The sequence below is a fragment of the Mytilus trossulus genome, chromosome 9 (genome assembly GCF_036588685.1).
Source record: "Mytilus trossulus isolate FHL-02 chromosome 9, PNRI_Mtr1.1.1.hap1, whole genome shotgun sequence".
In the NCBI taxonomy this organism is placed as follows: Eukaryota; Metazoa; Mollusca; class Bivalvia; order Mytilida; family Mytilidae; genus Mytilus; species Mytilus trossulus.
In genome coordinates this window covers 39,787,693-39,811,474 of record NC_086381.1, presented here as the reverse complement: position 1 = coordinate 39,811,474, position 23,782 = coordinate 39,787,693, and the positions used below count along the sequence as shown (strand labels likewise).

Sequence of the window (23,782 nt, the reverse complement as noted above, 5' to 3'; positions counted from 1 at the left end):
CCCTAAACAATGAATCGAACTTACTATGATAATGTGCCAGCCAGTTTAATGACTAAAGCACTGTCAAGATCGATCATCAAGCACTGCGTAAAACAAACAATAACGTCAAGAACATAATACACTTATATACTCTTATTATAGGATAAAATGACTTTTTAAAGGATTGTGGCCTCTGTTAAACTTAGATTGTATATTTGTGTCATTGAATAGGCCTGGCACATGAATATATGTGTTGGTTAATAACAAAAACAGATTTGATAAAAAAAAATACAAAAACTCTTTTTTTTCATGAAAAAAGTAAAATCAAAAATCAAAAGGCAAAATCAAAAGTCCAAACACATCAAACGAATGGATAACATCTGTCACATTCCTGACTTGGTACAGGCATTTTCTAATGTAGAAAATGGTGGATTGAACCTGGTTTTATAGCTAGCTAAACCTCTCACTTGTATGACAGTCGCATCAAATTCCATAACATTGTCAACGATGTATGAACAAAACAAACATACTCAAAGAGTAAAAATGTCAAAATAGGGGTACAGCAGTCAATATTGTGTTATCATCTTAATATTAATATAAAAACAACAAATGTAACGACGAATCACAAAAAGGCATACATCAAATTTAACATACTCATTTTGCTTTTCTTATACCACTTAATTTATCTATATAAAGTCTACCCGTAAAGGACAGAAGGTTTTCATTGCTGGTGTAAAAATGCGAGTTTGAAATTCGCACAGGTAGACATAAAAATAATTTTGTAGTTCAAAGTATGAAGGCAAACATACATGCATCACTATAAAACAACAAATGTAACGAAGAAGCACAAAAAGGCATACATCAAATCTAACATACTCATTTTGCTTTTCTTATATCACTTAATTTATCTATATAAACGAATGTTTTTGTGTTTATTATTTATTTTAATGATTACCTTGCAGTGAAAACAAGATTTATGAACGTCGGTGTAATTATCGCCGCCAACTTGTTTGCATTGGTTACGAAAAGAAATTCGGTCAACGTCGTCTATCGAAAAATAAACAACGTCAACTTAAACTACCGGAAGTCCTCCCGATCAATCATATCAAAGTATTTCCGTATATGCAAATCAAATAAGAGTTATTTAACTTTGTTGTTTATCAGCAGCTCAAAGACACATTTCTTCCTAATTTGGTGACCTAGATCACACGTTTCTTTCGATATTAAAGGCTCCTAAATCGTTAAGTGGATTGACCGTATTTCAATCTGGGTTTTTTTTCCTCGTCTGATGTCGTCTTTCTTTAAGTAACACTTTAATTCAGTTTACATGATATTATTAGTCTTAGTAAGATCATATATCTTTAAACCCATATATGGTTGTATTATTGAAGAAAAATTTAAAAATTGTATTTAATTTAATCGACCTTTGAGCATATGCATAAAATGCAGAATATGTATTGAAAGTACCAAAGTGGCTGTCTATGCTATTATGAACTTATAAACTTTATCGTCATATTATGAAAAAATTTAAGACACTAACTCTGTCACTATCTTATCAACTCGTGTTTGTTCGAAGACTTTTTTGTGATCATATATAAGTCCTTTCAATTGAAACGTTCATAGTACCTATTGTATTTCGAATTTGCAAATCGATTCACATAAGATCATTCTACTAAAAGACTTTCAATTCAATGTTGAATAAAAATCTAGTTTGAAATGATAATGCAGTCTTACCATTTCTATAATCTACAAATGTAACATAAATTAGATTACAAATATATGAAATGAGATTTTTGGAATCTTATGTAATCTAAATGTGCATATTTTGTCGATCACAGTCCATTTTTTTTTTCTTTCAAATAATGAAAAACATCAAAATATTAAAAGAAATGAATGTGTTCTCACGAAAGCGTGCGTCTAAACGTTTTCAATTAAAAACATCCCCTTTAACTATATTATTTCATGTATGTAAAATGAAGATGGTAGCTAAAGTGCACTCCGATGATATAACAAACCAATAACAGCTAAATGTCACTATTTGGTCTTAATCAAAATGATATCCTGTAAATTAGATTATATTGTGTAAGAACACAAGACGATTGAAATGTCCTCAGTGACACATCAAGAAAACAACATCTAAATGTCAACATTTGGTCTTTAACAATAGACAATATAATACCTAGACGATATATCAAGCTATATAGTAATACGTCGCCTAAGTCTTGTATATCTGTAATATTTACCAGAAACTTTCATTGCTCTAATATCAACGCCATAAAATAATCACCGATATAAAAAGAAAGGCGTGTACTGAAATAACATGGACAGTACTAACATCATTGCACCAGATGCGCTTTTAGACAATTAATGTATCTAAAGTGATAAAAGAGACCAACATATTTCAAAGTCCAAAACCGTCGAAGGGCTGGTAAAAGCTAAAAGGACCAACAATGAAAGAGGGGTATACTTTGAACGTTAGGAGAGAATGAACTTGTTTTGTAAATGCCTGATAATTTCTCTTTTTATCAAGATGATAACACTTACTAAAATACCACAGAAAAGATTGCACAATAAATACCTGTTAAAGTAACGCACCTAATGCAATGAAACCGGTATAACAGTAAACAAGTACATATATATATATTCAATACAATAGAAGATGATGCAAAACAGAACCGTATCAAAGCACTTCCACAATAACTGATCGCATTTGAGATCCTACTCTGCTACTGTGTCATAATGCAAGTATTTCTCTATTCCGTCGTTCGCGTTCTTTTCGGATATGTTTCGAACATCAGACTTCGACAGAATAGAAAAAAAACAATCGTTTGCACTACTCAAAGAAATGTTTGGGCCAGAATGTCAATGAACGGACATGTTAACGAAACTATTTCGTCGTATTGAATTCTGTAAATGGAACCCCATCCTACCACTCTCTCATCTTTTAAAAGGGGTGAAACCAAATACTAATTTAACAGCAAAACATTGGTTATATCCGTATATTTGATCAAGCCATAAAAACAGATTTGAAGAGTTTTCCTAGCACACTTGTTTCGCCTATAAGTTCCTATGTGCTTCTTTAAATCTCTTAGTTTTGTAATAAGTTGTGTCTGCTTTAAAACCATCCATGGTTAAAACTTCTTCAAACTTTTCTTAAGTTAAAACTATAATATTTCAATTGATGCTTTGGAATAATCATGTCCATATATTTTCCTTCTATTCGTGATTATAATTTAGTGCTGATCATGACTGTATTACTGTATATCAAAGGTAAGATATTTTAAATCAATTGATTGATTGATTAATTGAAGTTTAATGCCACTCTCAACACTATTAAGATAATTTGTGGCGTCCAGATTTATTGGTGAATGAAGCCAGAGTGACCAGGAAAAAAATCTTTGTTAGAATAGTTAGCAAAGGTACACGGCTTATAATTTGATACGCGTTTCATCTTCATAAGACTCACTAGTGACGCTTAGATCAAAATTGATAATAAAAAAAAAAGCCATACAAGTATAAAGCTGAAGAGCATTAAGGACCCAAACCTCCAAAACAGTTGTACCAAATACTGCTACGGTATGCGCCTGAGATAAGCTTAGAAAATCCTTAGTGTTTCGAAACGAGCACCAGCAGTGGCATCGAGCCAGTGGTGTAAAAACTGACAATCCTTGTCAATTAAGATTGAAGTCAAGCGCATCTGCCATGTGCGATATTCGAACTCAAAACCTCATTGTTGACTGCCTGTATATAGCTAGGGATACAGAAGCTCCTAGTTCTATCTTCTACTATCTTGACCACTCTGCCACCGGTGCCCCCTTTTTTTAAGATTAAGTCTCAATTAGTAAAGTTGTTTTTGGTAAAAAAAAGAAATCTGAGATTCATGAAAATATACTGCAATTTTCATCTGATGTTTCAGTTTTCAATGTTTGGTTTAACGCTATAGACAAAATCCTTACACATATTTCTGTATATTCCTTTTAACAGGATCTAAATCTGGAAATGACTGATGGTAGTACATGCACATCATTGCTGAAGGGACACGTCAAATAGTCTATGTTGATTTTGTCACAATTTTGTTATGACTAGACATGGCCAATTCAAATTTGTTATACTGTATGAATACTTGCCTTACATCATCGATTTTGGTTTGAACTGTTCAATTTTTTTTGTTTTTGATTGTTGCTACATTATCATTGATGTATCCCCAACAAGTAATTGTATCCATAATACTGGCGAAATGTGTAGATAACCTATAATAATTTTGACTGACTACTCCTGTAATTCAGTGGTTGTCGTTTGTTTACGTTTTACATATTTGTTTTTCCTTCATTTTTTTTTATTATTAAGGTCGTTAGTTTTCTCGTTTGAATTGTTTTACATTGTCTTATCGGGGTCTTTTATAGCTGGTATGGGCTTTGCTCATTGTTGAAGCTGTACGGTGACCTGTAGTTGTTAATGTTTGTGTCATTTTGGTCTTTTGTGGATAGTTGTCTCATTGGCAATCATACCACATCTTATTTTTTATATACTATCAAATTGAACAACATGATCATGCTTCTGAAATAAGAAAATACCCAAGTTTATTTTATTGCATTGTTAATAACTGACCAGCAAATGGAGAATTTTGTTCCACATACAAATTAACAAATAAAAAGATTAAATTTATAATATTTATTATAATAATAGCTTCTAAACAACTATAACCTTTAACACAGAATATCACATTATTACTTTAGCACATAAATAAATATACTTGCTTTACTTGCAAGTAACATCAACAGATTACCATGCTTTTTACATGTTAATTGATAAGATGAATTAAGTGTATATGTCATTGTGAAATGCCCATGAAATAAAACTGTCTTTATTGGTAAAATAAATCTATATTTGCTAGGTCTGGTAGAAAATTGGTTAACAGGCTTACTGGACCACACATAGAAATTGCATTATCTCTTAATTGCATAAATTTGTCCGTTGCTTTATTTCCAGTTGACTATGTATATCAAATTTATCTTTTGAAGATATTTGTATTTTCCATATTTTTTTTGGAAAGTTCTGACCAATTGATCTTATAAACAAATATGTATATATGTATATACAGGTCAGGGGTGTAGAGTGTAATTTGTTTCATATCTGGTATAAAACAAGTGACAAATATATACCACTACTCTTTTTGTTAAATGGAAGACAATAAATGTGTCAATACTTGTATTAGGCAAGCAGGTACTATACTAATGTGCCCTGATGTATACCATTTGGCTTCCTACTTAATACCAAGAGACTTTAATTGGTAGTTGACAGATTATGCAATAAAAACAAAGGATACATATTTCTCAAAAAAAAAATCCTTTTTTCGAAATGTCATCAACTCACTAGCATTTAATTTTCATTTTTTAGTATTAGATGGGGGAAAAGTAAGCATGTATCAAAACAAAAATAATGAATGCATAATTATGCCCTGTTGTATAAAACTTCTAATAAATTAAACTTATGAAGTAAATATTGACAGAAACTCAAAGTCAATTTATCTCAGTCAATTTTGACAGACTAGATATGTAGGATACATACACACTGACTAGTGAGAATTTCATTGTGTCCCATAAAGACAAGGAGGAATATAATTAAGAAATAATTCATGGAAGCCATAGATTATTGGAAATTTACACATGGCCTGGGCCGTGATATTCTAATTTTATCCTGAGCGTTAGCGAGGGATAAAATCAACGAATATCACGGCCCAGGCCATGTGTAAATTTCCAATAATCTATGGCTTCCATGAGTTATTTCGATTCTAATAGGACAAATACGATCATTAAAAAAACTGAAGCGAGGGTGGGTAAATCTGTGTGTATGGCTGTTCTTTTTTACTCCCTGTTAGATAAAGCTCATCATTTTAATAGATCCGTAGCTTGCACGGATTATTTCGTGAACAACCGCTGAAAAAAAAATGTTGCATTCTCAAAACCATGTTGATTTATATGTTTTTTCCCGTGAGCTACCGTCAAATCCAAAGTTGACATTTCGTAACCAATGAGCCGCCATGTTGACTTGCTGAAATCAGTACATATGCGAATAATGCAATAGAATAGAAAATCAAACATAACCTAACTTGATAATCAATTTTAATACAATTGTAAACGACATGTCAATAGTTAACGTAACAGAAAACGTTCAACTCTAGAGTTTTCATTTGTATGACGTCATGTTTTGAAATGACTTAAATGCGCCAAAAACATTAATAGACTTTAGCGGAATTTTATTTAAATTTTATTTTGTTGGTTTCTCCGAGCTCTTATGCATTACTTCTTTTTATTATGCATCCGAATAAGAATAAAAATGATTTTGTCTTTTCTGAATTGCAATTTTTAAAACAATTAAATCGACAAAGGGTTTGCAAATAGGTTTCAATACATGTGGATTTACGTGGGAAGTATATTGTAACAGCCATTATTATGTACACCACAGAGTCTGCGCTAAGTATAGATATATCGAGAATTTTATCACAGTGTTGTTTACAAAGCGAAAGAAGCACGTCATATTAGAATAATAAACAAGAATGTGTCCCCAGTACACGAATCACTCGCACTATCATTTTCCATGTTCAGTGGACCGTGAAATTTGGGTAAAAAACTAATTTGGCATTAAAATTAGAAAGATCATATCATAGGGAACATGTGTACCAAGTTTGAAGTCAATTGGATTTCAACATCATCAAAAACTACCTTGACCAAAAACTTTAACCTGAAGCGGGACGGATGGACGGACGGACAAACAGACGCACGGACGAACAGACGAATGGACGAACAGACGAACGGACGCACAGACCAGAAAACATAATTCTATCGTAGGTGGGGCATAAAAAGTAAATTGGATAGCAGTAATATGGAAGGATAATTGTTTAACATTGTTTAATCTAAAAGGCATCATTTCAGTCTTTAAGAGTTGCTACTATAAACATCATTTATATTATAAGCAGCTTGATTCTAGAAGCTTAATCTTGTATTCAACTAAGTTTTTGTCTTAACAATCTTGATTTCAATATATAACTTTATTTCAAGCTTCCAACAGTTTAAAACAATGAACATTTGCATCAAATTAGATTAACATGTATGTATATGATGTACAGTGTTTGCCAAATATGATATTGAAATCTTCTACTTAATGACTATGAAACTGAGGTAAAAATCTACAGAGCTAGTAAAAGATATCTTTTTGTTTACAAACAAGATATGAAAATCATGAAAATATTTAAAGACAGCAGTAGACTTTTTATTAATCAAGTACAGTATAAATAAGAAAATGCTAAAATAGTCCAAAATATTTCCATATACAACTATCTTCTGTTTTAAATAAGAGTCATCCATAATAAATGTATATAAAAAACATAATAAGGCATAGAACTATATCACAATGAGTATCAAAATTAATCCTTGTAAATAAGAAGAGGTACAATAAGGCATCTTTTGATTTCAAAATAAATCACAAGACTTCATTCGCACACAAAAACATAAAAAAATCTTTAAAATAATTCAAAGGCTTCATATAAAAATCTAAAAAATTCAATATGTCACAAAAAGCCTGTATTGAACTTCACCATGTTAAATGCATGTATCTACCTAATTTTATGATATCAAGATATGTTCATCAAATACTAGTAGCACATTTTTTAAATGAACACTATTTGTATAACATCTACATATACTGTCATAAAGATATCATAAACAAAAACTTCAATTAGATATGGATTGATACAGACAAGAAAATATAATGAACCTATACATATAGCTATCCATAGGATATGCTAAAGGCATTTGTTACCTCAATATATTTTCCAAAAAATGACAAGAAAATTAAAATTTCATTACTAAAATAATAAAAAAAAACATAGAAAATTGTATTACTAAATAACTCTAAAACTAAAACATGGTACAAAAAAATATTTCTATGATTTCCAAGTTTACATAATATGAATACCTTATTATTTTAATTTGAGTAAAAATTAAAAACACTCGGCCTTCTGAAAATTAAAAATTGTCTTAATGTACTTAGACAATTGAGATTACAGAAAAACGCTGAGAAAACTTATTTGCATTACAGATATGTTTCACAATATACAACGATTTGAGCAATACATTTTGCAGTTGTAAATATAAACAAATCAACACAGATAACAAAAAAAATTTCATTTCAAACAGATTATGTCATAAAAATGAAATAGTAAAAATATCTCACAAAAAACTATCAAAATGTTTAAAACAGATAATTGATAAGATTTAACCAGAAATAAGATAATTTCTTGGATATGACAGCTGGTGATATTCATACAAACTTCTGTTTTAAAAAAATTCTGCCAAATTTATGAGTTTAAAATTAAATATGAAAGACATTGACCAATAACAACTATTATCAGGGCACAGTTCGTTCCCATAGGAGTTCCTGATGTCTTTTAAAGAGTCTTTCAAAGAGATATATGTAGTATTTGTCAGCTGATCTGATAGAAAAAATCAACCGATATATATAATCGCAATGAGAGTGATAGATTTTCATGTCTACACTAAAATTGATTGCTTTGGCTTGTTGTGTTCAAGTGAATTTATAAACAGCCAAAGCAGTCAATGTGAAGTATCATTAGGTATTCTATTCCATATTGATATTAGCCTTTCTTTGTAGGATTAATAAGATTCCAGGTCATCCCTTTTAACTCCTTCAATAATCAAGTTAGCAGCCATAACTATGATCTTCAAACATATATTTATTGAAAAATTATTAACCATTGGGTTGAATAGAAAATATATAATCTATTTAAAAAGTATCAACATAAAAAGAGAAAATGGAGGAACTCGTGGAAAATATAGGTTTTGGACTTTTGGTGTTAGTTCACTTATTACTTATTACATTGTTCTATCATTTCCATACATGCAAATAGTATAAAGCATCATACTATGCAAAGTCAAGGTAAGTGCATGTAAGTAACATTTCATAAACACTTTGTATATCATGTCTTTGCAATGTAAGTGTGTGAAGTTTTTTAATAAGAAAATTATACAAATTATTGGAGTCTTCAAATAATATAAGTAGAAATGGCTAATGCAATATCTTTTAAAACAAAAAAGTAATGTCTTTCTTTCGAAAGAGAAAATATGGCCACAAATTCGAATTTTGAGCAAAATTTAGACCTCATTTTACTCAAACAGTAGTACATGAAGGTATATTTTTATAACATATTTGATTTAATCAGATAAAAAATAGACTATATGGAAATTTTTATTAAAATGTAAATAAGGGATCGAAACTGTATCGTATGCCCTATAAAAAGAGACCATTTATTGAAGAGCAAAAAAGAAGTATCATAATACATGGGGTCTTTTAGTACAGGTTCAATCTATATAATATGTGCTACAGGGGTACCTTAAACTAATGATCTATTACATTCTTTTGTAACACATATTTTTACTTGTCTTTGCAAAGAATTTAGAACCAAAATGCATTGTTTGAAAGCTTAACAAATATTTTGAAATTATTTTCCACAGTTAACTAATATGACTGCTACTGTGACTTCATTTATCATATAGTAACATTCTTCTTCTGTTTTAAATAAATTTGGGTTTTCAGAAATAAAACCATATCATAAAAATCAATATGATAAAATCTGATATATTTATAGTTGTATACATGTATAATATATATAATAATTAGCCACACACAACATTCAATTAACCTACAGCTAGGTATGAATTAATCAGTTTTAAAATAAACTGATGTGGTTACAATGTATGATTTCGAAAATTGCCGTCAAGTACAACTGTAACATGCTGAATAAGGGTCACAAAACAGCACACTATATAAATAATTTACACGATAATAACAAATATTTGATACATCATAATGTAAAAGATATACTGAAATATTTCAGATTTTCTATTTTTCTCTATTTTTTTACTAAAATTAACATGATTTTAAATGTCCTTCTAACACATGCACATTTTTCAAAAACATTGTAAAATGAGTAACTAAATGTATTGGGAACAAAAAATAATTTTGTGCATTTGCTAATAGTTCATAATTAAAACAAAAAGAAAAAACTTTATGGGAGTTGGTAATTAATCCTAGCAGAAAAACAAATATTTTCCCTTCCAAGAAACAAATATTGATAACCAAAATATTCACATCAAAAATGAAATATTGATAACAAAACTGCATACTAGATTTAACGAGTAGGTCTGGTAAGGGCCGATTTTGGACTCAAATTTCAGATTCATCTGACAAAGCTTTTAGACACTTTTTAAACACTTTTAAAAGTGTCTGTTTGAGATGATTCAATTAGTTGTGAGAGATTTTAACTCATTAAAAACGCAACATTTCAAGCTTAAATATGAAAAACATGAAATATGCCAGAAAATGTCACTTTTCAGTTGGTTTTTGTCAAAAATGAAAGTGGCCGCATCTATGTTCATCCTCAATCTTTATATATGTTATGTTTAATCATCAAATACAACTTTCATTTAAATATTAAGAAGGAACACAAATGCGTCCATTTTCATTTAAGACGCAACCGTCATAAAATTTAACTAAAATGCTAAAATGTGAAGATTTCAGTAATTAAGCATGAGTTGATGATGCTAGCACCCAATATATGAACATTGTATTGTCCATATTTATGTAGCAGAAGCATTTCTTCTTTCACATTAATAACTGTAAAACTGCTATATTTTGGGGCCAAAAATGGGTCATACCAAACCAACTCCTTTAATTGGATTTTTCTAGCAATAGTAAAGGTATATATTTTTTTTGTTTTCTTTGATTAGCCCCCACAACCCCCACATCCTCCCCCTCCACATCCACCACCACCACATCCACCACCATCCCCTCCACCACCATCACCCCCACCCCCACTATCACCTCCCCAGCCACCACCCCCACCACCATCACCACCATCACCCCCACCACCAGAGTCCCAGCCACCCCCACCACCTCCAGAATCCCATCCACCCCCACCACCCTCTCCTCCACCAAATCCATCACCACCCCCACAACCACCACACCCTCCACAACCCCCACCGTCCCCTTCTCCCCCATCATCATCGCCTCCATCCCCATCACCACCATCAGTATCACCATTGACATCCCCATCTGCGTTACAGTCACTACCAAACCCATAACCACAACCATTTCCACAACCATCAAAATCAGTCCCCCAATCAGATCCAGAATTGTCACCTAAATAGAGAACAGTGGCTCCACCCATATAACATGGATAATATCGTCTACCATATTTTTTCCTAATATGATGGTTAGATGGTGTTGCAATGGCCATTCCTGCTGCTGTAAACATGGCCACTTTGCCAACATTCAGGGTCTGAATTCTTCTACGACCTCTCATTTCAACCTTGTTCTCTTGTCCTGGTTCCCAATCATTTTGGTGTGGTTGACAAAGCACATGGAGAAGGGAAACACTGAAGGACACTGCTATATGTTCAGCAATGGTCTTACTATCTGGTTTGGTCATTAATGTACCATTGACTAGGTCAACCTCTGTTTCATCAATTGTAAACTTGTAGGAACCAAGGGAGTAGCAATTTCGCAGATCTAAATCTATCCATGACTTGTTGGCCATCTTGTACAATTTAACCTTCAAATGACCTGGATCACCAGAAGCACCACCACTCTCTGAAAAACAATAGTTTATGAAAATTACTCTGCAATATTCTAAATTTGCATATCTCTGCAGTGTAGGATATTTATACACTATACTGTAAACCAACTTATTTTCGCGGATACTTTATTTCGCGTTTATCATCATCTAGTCAATTTCGCGGTGATTTAATTTCGCGATTTTTTATGTACTGTACTTCATTTGGTTTAATAAGGAAATATCCAAGTTATACATATTCGTGACGATTTAATTTCGCGTTTATTTTCAACACACGAAAGTCGCGAAAATAAATCGCTCGCGAAATTAAGTTGGTTTACAGTATGTATATTTAATAATCATACATGGTATTGCATAAGAAGGTTCAAAATTATGTCATTTGATGTCTGATGAATATATAAAGGTACTCTCATTGGCAGTTATATAATATATACCATTTCTCAGACTCCATATCTTAAATTGCCACTAAATAGCAATACCACTCTCAGATTAAAAAGATATGTTTGTTGGAAGTTTAAAAAGTAGTATTGGAAAATCTCAAACTGAGAAAAAAATCTTATTGAAAAAAAACATACACAACAAAACACATCTGAAAGGTGAATATTTTTGTCTTGATTCTTTCAACATAAACATTTAAATATTTATTATGACCATTACATATGAACCATTTGCATTCAGTTATAATACTTTTTAAAGGTATTTATAAGTGTATAAACTCTACCAATTCACTCACAAACAAATTTTTATTTTTCCAGAATATAAAACCATTTTTCCAAAATGCTCAGAAATATGAGAACTCGCCCATGGTGTTGTGTGTATACCTATAGTCAGTAAATAACATTAATTTATGTGAAAAATTCCATGATTATTGGGTTTACCAGTTAGATCTCAACAGCCAGATTTTCTCGCTGCATAACGTTTAAGACCCATGTGTGACCTTCAGCTGTTATCTCTGAAGACCTTTTCCACATTTTTTTTCTCAATTTTATTACAAAGTTTCAAACCAAATATCAAAACATTGCCAAATGCTGAAAATTTTGAAATGAAATTTACAAAAAGACAAATAGATGCAAGGACAGACAAAGTAATTGCAGTATATGGCTAACTCCATGATGTTGAACTCTATTGTTAATTAGATAATTACTTACTTCCTCGTCTGAATCCTGACCACTGTCCAAGTGCAATGCCCCAGTCGCCATCATTATTCTTTATTAAAATAGCTCTTTCAAATTTTACAGGATCAAGTGTCACACACTTCTTATGATCTGCTACCTAGAATATTCAAGTATGATATTTAACAACAATATATGCGCTATGGGAAATGTTATATGAATTTATTGATAGACTCAATACTAAGCTATTATGCAGCAAGGAATATTGCACCAGTCTGTAGTTAAAGATCTAGAATATATAATAACCTTAAGATAACTTGAAAGTATTTGTGTTGTAATTAGGTTGCTTTCTCCTTGACATTTACCCCACAAATCTTTCTTTTACAGTTATTCATGGTTTTTTTATGTAAAAATATATATATTTACACTACTGTAAATTCAGAAATTATTGTGAGGTTTTTATTATTGCGAATAATGCGACAGAGTTGTAAACTCAATAATTAAAACTTGCATTTTGTAATATTTTAACTGAATTAAGCATGACTTTTCTCGAACCACAAAAATTAAAATCGCATCTAAGTTTAAAATGACAAAATCACAATAATAAATGCACGCAATAATTTCTTAATTTACAGTAATTCAATAGTCGTTTGATGTATACATGTACATTCTTTGCTTTAGATCACCATACATTATATATACAAATGAGTACTAGTATGTTCTCAAATAGAAGACTTTCACTGTTTCTTGCATTTTTGTGCACATTTCTTATGTTATAATGCATATGATATAATTTCACAGTACAGTCAGAGATATAACTCTATACGGTTATTTCAGGAAATAACTTGTGTGTGTTATTACAGATACTTTCACCTTATTTTTCTAAAACTGTAATAACATATGCTTGTTATTTGTAAAATTATTTCATTTATAGTGGGCTCTAGGGAACTCTTGAGACTTTGCACAGAAACTAAATGCATAGCTTTGCCATTGGCTACTAATTTTTTAATTTAATCAATACATTTTTGATGGACCATGGTAAATCAATGAGTCCAGGCTATTAAGGGATAAACTTAGCTGTGATAACAAGTTTCAGTTATTAAAGGAATATAACTTATTATATTACACTTGGGAATTACTGAGAAACTTGCACAGAACCTCATTACATGCTCTGGTCAATATTTCTTACAATTAATAAATTAAACTTCATTGTAATTAAACATGATGTATGTCTGAGCAAATGCTTTGAAGTGATATAGAGAAGCTGTGATAACACCCTTTAGTTATTACAGGCATATTTTTTTCTGTAATAACATATAGGTGTACTATGCAAAATTGGCAAACTATGAACTGTTATATATATCTTTGAATAGTTAAGTATACATATAGAAAAAGTAATATCAATAGAAATATATACAGTTCTTTGATTTTTTAGTCCACAAAAACAAATGTACTGTGGTTTCATTATTATTTGTTGGATACCAATTTTCGTGGGTTTCGTGGATACAGGCAAACCACGAATTCATGTCTTCAACGAATAACATATGTTCAATAGACTTTGTATACAGAGATTGGCAAAACCACGAAATCACATATCCATGAATATGTAAGTTTTCAGCAATACACGAAAATTGATACCCACTAAAATAAATGAATCCACAGTATGTTATTTTCCTATAGAGTTATATCCCTGACTGCAGTAAGAGTACACTAGTAGATTGTTCAATGGCATAAATTATGAAGATTTATCTTGAGTCAACCATTATGTATACACTCATTCATAAACAAAACTTAGAACAAAAAAGTGCAACATTTAGTTTTTCTGTTAACATTAATTCCTTGAAAAGTACATTTATATATATGATGTGTGCATAAATTATGTTCTTCACCTGTGATTGAACTGGTAGTTGGTCAGATCCAATAAGCTGGCAAACAACACTTAGTTTATCCTTACAGAACACATGTATGGCTGACATCAATAATGGGATACTGTGTATAATACGACATGTAAAGGTTACAGCTCCTGTCATGTTGACAATTCTGAAAATACATGTTAAAGTTATGTTAATCAAAGATATATTCTATAACTCTGAATAAAAAGCTTTTGAAAATGAAAAAATATATAATATAATGACTATCAGACTACATGAATGAATTTTATTTTTACAGGACATTCGGTCTGGTATAATTAGCATCCTAGCTTTACCAGACTGAATGAAATTTTACCAGACCTATTTTTTTACATCTAATTGTATATTATCTTACAAAAAATAACATACATATGACTTTGTTGTGCCCTACTCCTCCCCAAAATGCACAAAAACAAAATGATGTAACAAGAGGGTATATTGTTATGAAAGTTGTGCACAATTGCTTGAATGCATTTCAGTCAAAAGTAATGTCCCATTTTATTGGATTTTGACAATGTATGTCATGTATGTGAACTAAACATAACTTAGAGTTTCTGTATAAAATATTATTTCCTGTTTCTTCTTTCTTTTTTATATATCTTTTGGTTTTCAATTCTAGTGTTTATATTTCATAGCTGAATTTTGTGATCTGCTTGGATTTTTATTCATTTATTGTATTTTATCGGCAAACCCAGAATTATCCTTTAATATATCTGTTCCCAGAATCTGATATGGTTTTATTTACTTTTCCGGTTGTGCCAATAATGGCAGCCATTGTTGTTTTTGACAGTCAGATATGTTTTTTCCCGGATTTACACATAACTGGTTGGCTATTTTCGGCATAAAGCTAGCGGTTGAACAAAATAAACATCGCTGTGATGAATAATAAAGATGAAAACAAAATTTGAGATCGTTTGGCAATTTTGCTAGAATGTTAGAAAAATCCATGAAAAAAAAAACACCAGACATTTTGACCGGAATTCAACAAAATTTTACCAGACTGATCCATTATTCACAGGATTGTCTGACGGTTCAATGTATTTTGTGTAGTCTGGACTTTATCTAAGTAAGCATATTTTTATGATTATTATAAAGTCTGCAAGGTTTGTTTCTACTTGTACCTACTAAACATGCTAAACTTATTGAAAATGATTGAAGATGTTTTATATTGCATCCAGTCGTTTACAAACCTGACAAAGGGGTTAAGTGTCCTGGATATATTATAAGTGTACAATGTATATGGTTCATAAGTGTTTCTGGCCTTCTTTTACTTTTAGTTCCTAACCCTTATAGAGATCTAAAATATCCTAAACCTAAAATCTTACCCTAAATTAACCCATACCTAACCATAACACTAGCCTTCGCCATAAAACATAACTCTGACCGAAAACACCCCTTAACCTAACCATTACCATGAATGAACCCTACCCCTAAAGTATAGGGACCCTTAAAGTAAAAGAAGGCTGTGTTTCTTGTTTCTTGCTTTTTATATAGATGAGACAGTTGGTTGTCCTGTTTGAATGATATTACACTAGTCATTTGTTGGGCCCTTTATAGCTTGCTGGTCGGTGTAAGCCAATGCTCCATGTTGAAGGCCATACTTTGGCATATAATGGTTTACTTTTACAAATTATGACTTGGATGGAGAGCTGTCTCATTAGCACTCATACCACATCTTGTATCCACATCTTTTCAGTTGTATGTAAATTATACATAACTATTGATATTTATAAATTCATATGTATGTAAATTATACATAAATATTGATATATTTATAAACTCATACTTATGAGACGCAACTGAGCAGACATTATCTGTACCCTCAGGTAGGCGTGGCAATGTTACAGGTCCCCACAGCTGTTCAATGTACTCAGGCATGACACAGGACTCGAAATTTCCCATGTGTAATGTTAATACACATGTGCTGAGTGATGTAACTGTTATACCATACTTCATCTCCAGTAATGATCCATCAGAAAGATTGACAATTGTGTCTTCATATATTTTCTCATCCATTGTCATACATTTTGCCAGTAGTGGATTCATTTCTATACACCCTTTGACGTTTTCTTTAAAAATTCCAATCTTTCCAGATTGCTTGACTTTAACAGTGATGATATCACAAAATCTGGAATCTATATCAAAAACTGATATGTCATGAGTCTCTTTTGTCCATCTATTTTCTTTTGTTGGCTTTTTCAATTTCAGAAGATCAATTCTGATCCCAGAAGTAAATTCTGTACATAATTTAACACCACATATTTTTTTCTTCATACTGTTTGCTGATTCTCGTACGACATCTATGCTTTGTATTTCAAGGTTAGCCAGTTTGTGACTACTCTGAAATACAACATCTTTTGAAACATTGTTAAGTTTTCCATTTGGAGGTAATCCCCTGTACATGGAGGCTATATTAGTAAACTTTTCATTGAACAATTCCTCCCACATAGTTTGAGTTTCCGACATGGACCTGCATAATTTTGATCCCTCGGTTCTATCATTCACTGAATCGTCATGGTTGAAGTGCTCTCCTAGAAGTAACATTGTATCTGTTTTGTATAACAATGGAAACAGCTGATGGGTATGCCATATCAAGTCAATGTCATAACAAGGCACGATAAAACTGTCAGGATAGCAACGTTTCATGTGAAGAAACTTCTTGTAACGAACAAGGCTGCTTTCCAGAAATTTGTTATCAGTATAATGTGGTAAGGACACTTGATAATAAAACGCCCTCTGTCTACTGACAGCAGCTTCTAAGTCATAAGTCAGACAGGACACAAAACCTGATGGAATTTCAAAGGTCATGAGATCACTGTTATAAAATGGTGCATTGGGGTACATCTGTTTCCAAAGTTGTTCAGCAGTTATAAGTCCTTCCATTCTCTCCTGGGTATCCATATGTTTGTAGCTGAAAATTTTCCCGAATATTTTGTTGCAGTCTCTGGCATAAGCCAATGGTGATAACATGTGACAGTGCCATATCCAGCATATATCTAATGGCGCTGCTACATGTAGGTGGTCATTGACAGCTAACAATGGCAGCCAAAATTTCTCATATCTATAAAATAGAACATCAAATATACATGAGTATTTAAAAGTTATATGGGCATTCAAAACAAATGACTTCAATATAAAAACATTAAATCTGATTTGATACAAATAACTAAATATCTTTATAAATATAAACACATGTTAAATAAATTGCTCTTCTGAGCACAGCTGAATAAGAACGCAGAGCTGTTGTGGCAAAAGAACACAATATTCATGTTTGATACTGGCCTGAATTTGCATTGTTATTTAATATTTGACACATAATAGGTTTCTGACACAGAATAACTGTAGTCAAAGAACTTAAAATTGGTAATATGATTTGAACTTGAATTTATATTCAATTTTTTGCTTTTGTGCAACACCTATGATGTTCCTATTGCCCCCTCCCCCTCCAACAATATACTCCCCGTTTTTTTTTATTTTGGGCAATACATGTACACCTATGCTGTTGCAAATTGACCCAACATGAAAAAAATTAAACTGTATCCCGCCCTCTTTTTTTTCCTTTCAATTTTTGACAGCTGAAACAAGAAAAAATGCCCCCCTCCCCCACCTCAATTTCTCTATAACCCCCCACTGATATTCCTAAATTGCCAAAAATTTAATATTCACTTCTTAAAGTAAATTAACAGCTTATCACCTCGAGACATAATACAACATTTCTATATACATAATTGTAAAGCAGTGTAAGGGAGGTATTATGTTTGGATTACCTCAATATCTTTACCATCCCTTACACTGCTTTAAAATTGTCTTAATTGTCCGTTAACCAAGAAACCCTTGTTTAAACTTCATAGATTTCTATTTGCTTATACTGAAGCTATTGTCCCAAAACCAACTGTCTTTGGACTACGCTGACGACGTATATTCTCAATCCAAGAAAATTGGTACCAACAAAAATAAATATTAGAAAATTGTGCATATATGGTATACATGTACACATTGACAGATACATAAAGCTTACTCTGTGAAGTCAAGAAAAACATCATATATTTAGTGTAGACAGCTGGAACCAAAAGTCAAGACCTATAGAATGCTGAGATCCTATCACATATATATATATATATCTCTTTTGGTTTTGTAAAATATTCAAACTAAAGATAAGAACATGAAGAATGAATTTGAGTCTTTTTTTTCTTTTCTTTTATATGTCATATAGCTTCACAAATTTACAACATATTTACACATCCCTGTATTTCACTTGCTTGCATGTAGGTTTAAGGGTTTCTGATGAAGGTGAATAAAAAAGGAGTGAATTAGGGCACACTCATTGATCAGTTGTTTATTATGTCAGGAATTTGACAGTTGTTTTCCATTTATTTGATATGTTTGAGTTTTTGATTTTGACATTTGCTTAGAGATTTTCCTATGGAACTTTCCTCAGGTATTTTTGTAATATTACTTTTAACAGGCTGTACCAGCAGGCGACTTTATTAACAACTTTGCACTGAAGTCACTGAAAACTAACTTATTGAGGCACTCAAAAGCCACTCATACATTGTGTTTCAGTAAAACAAAATGTTTAAATTTAACTTACATGTAGAATATTAAACAATTACTTGGAGCAGACAAAAATCTAGCTCTCACATCTGTACATTCTGTGAGTTGCATTGAAATTCAAAGAATCAAGTCATCACGTCTACTATGGGCTATTGCTGATGATATAATATAAAAGTTACCTAAAAATAGCTTGTCTTACAACCTCCCCTTCATAAAGATTTGCTACTTTGTCAACAAGATGCAGGAAATCTACTTGGTTTTTGGCAGCCTTTACCATTGAATCAACATCAAATTCTATATCTTCGTATCTTAGATTTGAAGTCATCTTGATTGCTCTAAATACACATTAAATGCTGTACTTTTTCTGATTTCAAAATCATCCCTAAAAATAGAATTGATGCACATACATGTATATATAGTAATACATAAATGAAAATCAGATCACAACTCCTTATTTGTCTATTTACATGTACAACAAAGATAGGAACCTGCACACAAGTGTGGGTACAAAAAAACATGTTGAATATTAATATGCATAAGAAGAGCATTCTGAATACGTTTGTTTATTAAGATCATTAACAATGATTAATGATTTGATCATTTCAAGGCAATCAAAGCTTTACAATCAATATAAAACTATAACACTCTATTGTTACATGCATAACTACTAACATGTACTTAACAATTTTCCTGTGTGTTCGTTACACAAATAAACTAATATGCATGTCTTGTTAAATCACTAAATGAGGTATGGGCTTTGTTTATTGTAGAAGGAGCTCGGTGACTTATAGTTGTTAATTTCTGTGTCATTTGGTCTCTTGGTGATTTTAAGAGACTTCTCATATAATTTGCAATCATATAAAACCTTAATCTTTTGTCAAATGTTTGTATAAAATAAAATTAGCAATTAATGTCTTCCTACATGTAAATTTCAACATATATTGCAATATAAAGTATTTGTGTTCGATGTAAATTGTACTGTAACACCACTGTCCAAACTTCATGAACTTTGGTACTTGAATATGAGGTGCTTTGCTCATTGTTGAAGGCGCTCTGTGACTAATAGTTGTTAATTTCTGTGTCATTTGGTCTCTTGGTAATTTTAAGAGTTGTCTCATATAATTTGCAATAATACAAAACCTTCTTTTGTATAATATTAAATTAGCGATGTCTTCCTACATGTACATGATGTAAATTTCAAAATATATTGCAAAATAAAGTATTCTTCTTCCATTTGAATTGTACTGTAACTGTAGTGTAACATCCCTCTCCGAACTTTGGTTTTTGACTATGCGGTTTGGGCTTTGCTCATTGTTGAAGGCCGTAGGAAGACCTATAGTTGTTAATTTCTGCATCAATTTGGTCAATTGTGGAGAGTTGTCTCATTGGCAATCATACCGCATCTTTTTTTATATAAGGGGAGAGTTGCCACAATCAAACTAGTCACCACATGCTATATGTGCCTGTCCCATGCCAGGGGCCTGTCATTTAGTGGTTGTAAATTTTTATTGTTTCCCATATGTTAATAATTATGGTTTATTGCTTATTGTACATGTGGTGTGTTCTTGTGTTTTGTTGTTGTGCCGTCGCAACATTGTCCCAGGTTAGGTAAGGCAAATGTTAGGGGAGGGTTGCACCAACAAACTTAGTTTAACTTATCTTAATTTTAATTTTATTAAATTGCAGTCTGCTAACATGTTTAACACTGAGTCTGAAGAAATTTGACTGCACTTATAAATAGCAGTCTACCAGTCATTATAAAAGTCACCATAAAGTATGAGAAAATCTGTATACATTTTTGTAACTTGAATTTCTTTTAATATGCAACCTAATTTTTGTTTGTGTTCTTTTTTTTAATTGTTCATGAACATTAACATGATTAATAATGTGTTAACTGTCGAAATTAATGATCTTTTTTCTTTGCTGTGAATACCACTGTCACTCTAATATAATTATAATCGATTTAACTATTGTCAATTTATTGTCTTAGTTTTAATCGCTTTGGGCATGTTGGGTCAGGTGAGCCAAAAAATGATTTATGCAAATCAAACAAAAAACACAATGCCTAACAGAATTCAGTTTATTTATAAATGCATTACTGTTCCAAACATTAACCTGCTAAGTTAACCAGTACTAGAACACACCCGCGAAATCGTGGGCATATACAGCTTGTAAAATATTGTAGGATGAATCTTGGTAAAAGATATTATGACTGGAAAATTTCATATAAGGTATCAAAAGCCCTATCCCTTTTTTCCAAAGTCCTTTCTGTTATACACAATTATTTTCGTGTTTCTGGCCTAAATATACCACAATTATTCTTTGCCTTTGCTAAAATGCATTTTCTGGTAAAACATGTAAAAGTCAAATCAAATTAAAAATGCACCGCTTCAAACATGAAATAAAGGAATCTTCTTATAGACCATTATTTTTCTTATAAAATATGCTTCTAGGACAATCCATCAGAGCTTTTCATTTTGAGAGCCCTGTTAACATGCCAATGGTAGGATTTGAATCTCGTAAACATGATTAATGCTCATTTTGGGGAGTGGTTGAAGGGGCCCTGATCCCGAAATCCTGGGCTTGAAAACATATAACACGGGGCGTGCATTTTAATGAAATTCATGTCCCGATATCCCTTACTTCATAAAAAAATATTTCAGCATCCCGTCAAAGGATCAATTCCGAAATTCCTAGCTTAAAAACACCCCATCCTGACATCCCGAATAAATCCTCCTTTCCTCTAATTTAATTTTGGCCAAATCACTACTTTCACTTTCAACAGTAAATTTGTGTACCCATTTATGGGCATTATGTGTTCTAGTCTGTGGGTCCATCCGTTCGTTGGTCCGTCCGCGGCGGTTCCGCTTCATGTTAAAGTTTATGTCGAGGGAGTTTTTGATGAAGTTAAGGTCCAACCAACCCGAAACTTAGTAAATATGTTCCCTATGATATGATCTTTCTAATTTTAATGCCAAATTAGAGATGATTTTTCCCCATTTCAAGTGCCACTAAACATTATAGAAAATGAAAGTGCGGATGTGGCATCCGTATACTATGAACATGTTCTTGTTTCCACATGTTTTACTTATTTCAATATATATGCATCTGGTATGACCCCTTTGATAGTAAATATTTCAGAAAACATTGGACATGTGAGGCAGAATACAGTCTCTCTATATATATATATATATTCTTGCGATCTAAAAACCATGATAAGGACAAAGCTCTGATTGGCTTATTTATTTTTCATTTTTGTAATCTATCATACGATTGGTTGTTCTTGTCCATCTTTAAAACAGGAAGTCTTAACTATGACTAAAAGTCAGTCTGATGAGGGACATAATATCCGGACACCTCTTTTCATTTCTTTTGTCGTTTTTCTCCCAAAATAACTCAATCTGAATAATCATAATCATGGATGACAAATTCGACTATGCATATTACACAAAAAACACAGAGGTATGATGATTAATTTATTGCGGAAGGAAGAGAAGCAACACACAAAATGAGGTCTTCTCGTTTAATAGTATAGATGACAGTAAGGGGACTACCATTCAATATTTTGGGGGGCCTGGAGGATTTTGAAGATAAATACATGTAATTCAGCCTTGATAATCACAAAAATAAATGGTTTGTTCTTAAGTAGTTTGAAAATAAATTACCTGACTTGCAATGTATAGAAATTTTTAAATTAATAACTAAGTAGGTCTAATTGAAAGTATGAGATGGCACTAGATTCCTCATAAATTTATCTTTTTTTCACAAAAACACTTCCCAAACTTTTTAATAACAAAATTATAAATATTATTTAAATATACTTGAAATGTCTGAAAATTGGTTTCATTTTACTTGAGGTATATTGTCTCAGAAAACAGAAAACCTTACCTCACTTTTATTTTAACAGGGCTGTGTAGGAAATTTCAAATCAAAACACTTGTCTGCATATCAAATTGTGTTCACAGCCTTGCAAGAAGAAAGTTCTGATTTCCCTTAGACATATATAGCCCCGATTTTTCGGGATTAATGTTTCCTATTTATTTGTCTTTTGTTCATTTATTACCCTTCTGTATTCTGTTAGTGTTGCATTCCTTTTGTAATCTAGTTATTTTGTTATAAAGTTGATCATGAGTTTAAAAAAAAAACAGCAGCCACAGACTTAACTATGTGAATTCCATTTTTGCTTTAACATGCACATTGGCAGATTGGTCTTTTGATGTTGTCCCACAGGCACTTGTCTCAGAATTTTTTTTTCCTATATACCTTATTATAACAAGGTATATAGGAAATTTTTTTCTGAGACAAGTGCCTGTGTGTTGTCCCTAGAAACTTCAGTCTTACAATGAATATTAATCATAAACAGGTTTATTGCCCAATTGTGTTTATCGCTTGCAAAATACCTGCTTCGTAAAAGGCATAAATAATTATTTATATTGAACCGAACCATGAACCCACCTTCATCTGATAGGATTTTACCTGTGTTGCCAATTATTTTATCAAGATGGATTTGTTTATGTCTGTAAATCACTCATCCATGGTTCACATTGTGGAAACCATCGTACAACATGTATAGAAGT

At 31.8% G+C, this 23,782-nt stretch overlaps 1 protein-coding gene across 1 annotated transcript; it reads right to left on the bottom strand.

Moving 5' to 3' along the window:
• Positions 1-10,780: 10,780 nt before the first annotated feature.
• On the bottom strand, positions 10,781-23,750 carry LOC134684614 (uncharacterized). The gene is made up of 6 exons (XM_063543913.1): positions 23,682-23,750; positions 19,385-19,587; positions 16,438-17,712; positions 14,631-14,781; positions 12,778-12,901; positions 10,781-11,646 (listed from the first exon to the last, which is right to left on the bottom strand). The coding sequence occupies exons 2-6, from the start codon at positions 19,528-19,530 to the stop codon at positions 10,781-10,783; spliced, it is 2,562 nt and encodes an 853-aa protein (XP_063399983.1). The 5' UTR covers positions 19,531-19,587; positions 23,682-23,750.
• Between the last annotated feature and the right edge of the window lie 32 nt (positions 23,751-23,782).